General features: G+C 37.2%; 1 protein-coding gene across 1 annotated transcript; it reads right to left on the bottom strand.

Moving 5' to 3' along the window:
- Window positions 1–1,732: 1,732 nt before the first annotated feature.
- On the bottom strand, window positions 1,733–5,878 carry stoml3b (stomatin (EPB72)-like 3b). The gene is made up of 7 exons (XM_026328948.1): window positions 5,721–5,878; window positions 4,230–4,333; window positions 4,015–4,087; window positions 3,672–3,754; window positions 3,316–3,519; window positions 2,716–2,850; window positions 1,733–2,555 (listed from the first exon to the last, which is right to left on the bottom strand). The coding sequence occupies exons 1-7, from the start codon at window positions 5,782–5,784 to the stop codon at window positions 2,367–2,369; spliced, it is 852 nt and encodes a 283-aa protein (XP_026184733.1). The 5' UTR covers window positions 5,785–5,878; the 3' UTR covers window positions 1,733–2,366.
- Between the last annotated feature and the right edge of the window lie 263 nt (window positions 5,879–6,141).

Genomic DNA, 6,141 nt, shown 5'->3' with positions numbered 1-6,141 from the left:
CTTTTGCGTTCTAAATTGTGTGCAAACTACACTGAAACCACACTAAGTGTGGAAGAATATATTCTTCAGGGAATTATTTCTAAATTTAGATTAGAAACTTTCAGTTTTCTTTTGTATAGCTTCTCTGAAAACTATACTCTAACTATATTTCCCAAGATAATTTTCCACTTATATAAAATACAACAGAGAAACTGATCTTTGGTATATAAAAATGAGAATTATTTTATAACATTTAGTATGTCATAGCTGCCTCCTGTGCTGTCCTCTGCTGACTTAACTTACCCTCAGGGTCTGAATCTTTCATCCGGCTTTCAGTCAAAGTACAGTGTCGCAACTGTTTAATCTCAGTATTCACTTGCTCATTAATGAGCAAAACTGAAGTTGTTCAGACAACACATGAGAATGAACTGCTGAAAATAAACGAGGGCAGTTAAAAATTGATGAGGGTAAGTCTGCGTTGGCTGTTGGCAGATACTGGGAGTGTGGGTTAGGGTTGGCCGCTAATATGGTTAATATCGTTAAAACTGAAGTAGATGCATGGGGTGGGGGCAGTATCGAGGCATCCCACAGGGCCTTGAAATTCTTTTCAGCACCCCTGCTCACTTCTTCAGTTAAATGACATGTCAATTAAATGTAACCTTTAACCAGCATGTAAAGGAAGACATTTGTAGGTTGTTAGTTTTTCAGTATTATACTTTTAAGTAGATCTTTAATTGCTATACCAGCACTTTTGATGGTTGTGAAAAAGTATAAAAAAATATTCTTTTCACAGTTCTTAAAAATTTTTTGTATATGTACACAGGGTTAAATGCTCTTAAACAAAAGAATGTCAAATACAGCATAGGATTTGAGAAAAGTATTTCAATTCTCACTGATTTTATACCGACACTGATGATTTTAAAAGAATGTGTTTGCGTAAAGGCCAATTGTAAGAATTTACCAGTCAGAAAGTCACTGTGTTTTCAAATGTTTAGGGTTACAATTCACCTCCATCATCGACCAATTCTTCAGGGTCCTCCTAAAGGTCACTTCAGGTGCAAAAAATACAGTCTACAAGGATGCAAGAAAAACTATTGTTTACAAACAACAACGTAAAAAGTTACAGATTTCATATGTAAGACATTTTTCACAGACTATGATTTCTAAACAACGAACTGGTAGTTTTAATGACCCTTCAATGTGTCCTGTGGACATCTGTCTCACTATGCTCTGAATGTCAAAAATGTAATGACTGCATTTTATACAGGTCATTCATGTGATTTTGTTTAATATAGAAGGACCTCTTGTCTGACCACTATGTAGCAGCTATTTAATATGTAGCACTTATTTGAGCCTCCCCACAAGAAACATGGGTAATTTTATTTAATTCATTAGAGATTGAAACATCCATGTTGATATTTAAATGTGTTTGTAGCAAATGTGTCCATGGCTTTTAGCATTGAATTTGTATTTGTGGAGCTAAGGTATAAAGGTACTCTGTGTGGAATTGGTCCAGAGACAAAAGTTTACTGACTTTGTTCTGGAAGTTAGTGTATGTTTGAATGTAAATACATTTACAGCAAGAGTTGTGTCTTAGTGCACCAACAAAGTAATAGAAGCATGTTTTTTTTTTTCTGTCTTTACTGTTTCCCGCTCTCCCTTTCTCTCCTTTTCCCTTGCTGCATTTGTGATGGTCTAAATGTAACTGTAGCATAGGAGGCCTAGGGGACAAGGAATGAGATAGTTCAACATGTAATGTATACACAGTATGTTGAGGATTTTATTTGTACTAATGCGGGAAAACACAGTATTAAAATATTCAAGGAAAGATTTGGGATGTTCATGTTTCATGCCATTTGCTTTTCAAAATGTTCTCATTTGCAACATGTACATTAGGCGTGGATGCAAGAGCTGATCCTGGTTAACTAAATAGGCAATTTTTTTGTAGATATAAACTTTCCATATTTCTCTTTTTTTTTTCATTCATATCCAGCTTCTATCCAGAATAATCAACTACACGATTCCACATAAGACTCAACTCAACATTTTGCATTTAATGTATCAAAGCAATGAAAATAAGGCACAATATAATCATATAATTCAGCTCAATATGATAGCACATTCAAAGCAAAAGGTCTCAGTGACATGTAAACTATACTGACAACTCTGAATTTAAGCTAAATCGCATTAGTCAGCAACCCTGGTTTGATCACAGTTTGACTACATATAAACCATAAAAGCCTTTTTATTATCAGTGTGAAGAAATGTCCAGCACTATGTTGCATCCTGAGAGTACCTTTGAAACACAGAAATACACACTGATCTCATGCAATACATTTTTATGACTTTATGACTTTAGACTCTGGAGCACAACTGAGCCCGAACTTTCACTTCTGCATGAAGTGAGCCATTACATCTATGGGCAGAGGGAAGATGATAGTGGAGTTTTTCTCTGCTGCAATAGTGTTGAGAGTCTGTAGGTAGCGAAGCTGTAGGGCCGATGGAGACTCCGCGATCACAAGGGATGCTTCCTTCAGGGCTCGGGAGGCATTCATCTCACCCTCTGCTGCAATCACCTATTCATAGTTGAAATAGAAAACTTAGGACACTTAGCATGATAGCAAACACCTGAAAACATAACTATTTAATACTTGTGTGTGTTCAGTGTGTTTTTGTAATTCCCACATGTATAACACTATGTAGCTGCGTGGTATGTGTTATGTTACATGTCCTGACCTTAGCTCTGGCTTCTCGTGTAGCTTCTGCTTCAGCAGCCATGGCTCTTTGCAACTGAACTGGAAGCTTCACATCTTTAATCTCCACTCGCTCCACCTTGATGCCCCAGTTGTCTGTGGCATCATCCAGGCTGGTCTGGAAAACACAGGAAAAGGAGACGCTTACACCTGAAGCTTCCACATGAAGGGTAAGATGACACCATTGATCTAAATTCTCTAAATCTTCCTCTGGATGTTTACTGAAGAACTACACCTATATTACTGTCATCCAACAGTTGTAGCCTTAAAATGCAGGAAGGAAATTAGACAAAAAAGTCACTAATGGAATCTAGATTAAAATATTTTCAATTTCCCCCCTAAAACTAGACTAAAACTAACAAAAATCAAATGACTACAGTTTAACTACATTTATCTTAGGTTATATGTTTATCTTATATAGGCTAATTCATCTTTTAAACCTTTTTATTAAATATTACATATATTTTTATTAAAAGTCTAAGACTAAAACTAAATCAAAATCAGGTACCAAAATTAACACTACTCTGCTTGGGCTTTCAAATGTGTCATATGTTACTTTCAAAAGAGTTCTAGCTTTAAGTACCTGCATGCTGTGTGCAATGCCCTCGCGGTCAGACAAAACCTCAGACAGGTTCTTAGTCCCCAGGACATTTCTGAGGGTGGTTTGTGCCAGTAGACGAGTGGCAAAGTCAGCATTAGTCACATTGGCCACAGAGGCGATGGGGTCACTGACCCGGAAGTACACCACTCCATCCACAGAAACTGTAACTGAGTCCTTGGTCAGGATCTAGGGTAGAAGCACATGACACTGTGTGTGTGTGTGTGTGTGTGTGTGTGTGTGTGTGTGTGTGTAGACAGACTTAAACTGAAATCATTTTCTAATGCTGCAAAAGAGCATTTTTCCCAGATAGTTTGTGCTGTTCTTTGTACAAACCCTACCTCCTGTGGCGGGATGTCGAATGAAACTGTTCGCAGATCCACTTTCACAATAGAATCAGTTAACGGCACTATGAAGAAAATCCCTGTGGCCAAATTATGGACAAGGCATGTATTATCAGTTTTTAATTGGTTAGTAAAAACATACAGTCCAGACCATAAATATTTGGACCATTACAGAAACATAATGACAGTTACATATCTATATACATATCTATATCTCTCTCAAAGTTTTTTTTTTCATTCTTTTATGTCTAATTAAATGTGTTGAAGTACAGAGGCTGAAGAACACAAAAATGTGTAGCTGTCCAAATACTTATGGCTTATACGGTGCTGGTGTTTTTACCTGGTCCTTTTGCCTTCCTGTCTGTGATGCGGCCCAGTCTGAAGATGACAGCACGCTCATACTCCTGAACAATCTGCAACACCACCGTAAGCTCAAATTCAGTTTAGCAGGTAAAGAAAATGCTGATTTCCACTCTTCATCTGATGCGCTCAAATTGAAAGGCAGTGCTGCTGAATAAAGATTGGAATAACGTCCCATATACTGAGTTAACTCACCTTCAGACAAAACCAGATGGTGATGGGGAAGAGACAAATTGTTAAGATGCTGGAGAGAAAGACTATGAACCAACCAATACACCCCAAAGACCCAGTCTGTTCAGCTAGAGAGACAAAAAGACAGCAGTGAACTTGATATACTGTACATGTACTGACATGGAGAGGAAAGCGGCTGCATTGATACCCAACACACTGTAGTGCTACACTAACTGTATCTAATTTACAAAAGCCTTGATTTCCTGTGTACACCTTTGGTTAGCACTTCCTTTCCCCTGTAAAACATTATTCTCTTCTGTGCTGCCAAACCACCAGAACCACATTTCCTGTTGTTGAATTAAAGGAAATTCCACTGTTGCACTAAACTGCACGCATGATATATAGCAGTTACTGGGAAAGGTCAATTGTATGTTGGTTAAAGCTTTAGCAGGGCTGCTAGATTCACAGATTTTGTTTTGCCAGTCTTTATTATATCTGTATTTTACTGTTAAGAAACTGCAAATAGTTGAATATGTAATAAAATGTTCAGCATACTGCAGATGTTACTTTAATAGATTTAGACAAGCAGATTGCATCATTGGAGAAATTTGCAGAACTGGAAATTTTCCAGTGAAATCACAGAAGCAGGATATGAAACAGAAGGACAAATGAACAACTGATTGAGCAAAATTATAGCTGATAAGCAGCACACAAAGTAGTAAAAGGTTGCAAAGATTGACAAAAATAATAATGTAATAATGTGTTAAGATTTATGTAGGTGTAATTTCAATTAATTAATTTTTTCAAATAGCACAAATATCTTTAATCTCTGTTTGGAATGAAAGAGCTTCACAAAGTCATTTTAAGAAATTGCAATTAGAACTAACACACATATGATCCTTTAATAACCAGTGCACCCAATTTATGTTTTCCAGATGTCCACCAGTGCTGAAAGTGAATCAAAGCGGATAAATACATGGTGTGTACACAGCTGTCATATGATCCTGCCCAACAGGTTGGTGATAACAAAGACGTGAAAAATAATTATGTTGTAAAAACTCTAAAAGGAAAAACAATTCCTTATCCACAACCATATAAATGAAAGATTTACAATCAAGCCAAACCCAACGGGTCTCCCTGACCAGTTGACATCAGAATATTTGCAGACACATGCAAACACTTCACATGCTTCTGGGACTCGTGCCTCTCTGGGACTCGGTGACATGTGATTTCTATCTCTATGACAATAGAGTTATACTATGCCCTCGTCGCTGTGGTCTCTGTTTTCCACCTGCACGGGCACTGGTGTGCCATACACTCCTCCATAACTGATAACTGTAAAACTACACTCAACACAGAGCTCTCATTTCAGGGAAGAGTAAACATCTCCTTTGTTGATCTAGACATTTAGCCCTCTGTTGTTAGTAATATCTAATTTTTAAACAAAACAGCTGACATAACATAGTAAGATCAACAGAAAAAGACATCTAAGTAGTTGAAGTTGGTTCAGCTTACATATTAAATCATCTCTGCTCACTCCTCTTCTCTTCTGGCTTTCCATTTGGTCCTCCATTTCCATGTGCTTGTTAAACAGAAAGAGTTCTGTGTGTTCAGTGAGTTTGCTAAAGTGCAACTAATCAGGAGGGAGTTACCCAGCCTTTTAAAGCAGTAATGCTGCAGTATAACGTAGCTCAGAGAACATGTAGGTGTGGCTGTGACTCATAGCTGGTCCTCAACAAACTACAATCGTCAGGATGTGCACAGGTCACTGGATCATGCTGCCCAGTCAGAAATGTATGATGAATTATGGAAAATCCAAACAAATTCTGTTTAGATTCCCATAAATGAACAATGCAGTCTAAAATCTAATAATAGAATATAATACATGACATATATTAAATCAAAATATTATTAAATCTGTTTAAACATAATTCAC

The sequence above is a fragment of the Mastacembelus armatus genome, chromosome 14 (assembly GCF_900324485.2).
Source record: "Mastacembelus armatus chromosome 14, fMasArm1.2, whole genome shotgun sequence".
NCBI classification, from domain to species: Eukaryota; Metazoa; Chordata; class Actinopteri; order Synbranchiformes; family Mastacembelidae; genus Mastacembelus; species Mastacembelus armatus.
This window is presented reverse-complemented; position numbering and strand designations above follow the sequence as displayed.

What these genes read in the sequence shown, in the direction of transcription:
- stoml3b (XM_026328948.1), bottom strand. Translation starts at nt 5,784, where the DNA reads ATGGAAATGGAGGACCAAATGGAAAGCCAGAAGAGAAGAGGAGTGAGC. An exon ending in GAGCAGAGATGATTTAATAT is followed by an intron (nt 4,334 to 5,720) that starts GTAAGCTGAACC and finishes TTGTCTCTCTAG; the next exon opens with CTGAACAGACTGGGTCTTTG. An exon ending in CACGAGAAGCCAGAGCTAAG is followed by an intron (nt 2,556 to 2,715) that starts GTCAGGACATGT and finishes AACTATGAATAG; the next exon opens with GTGATTGCAGCAGAGGGTGA.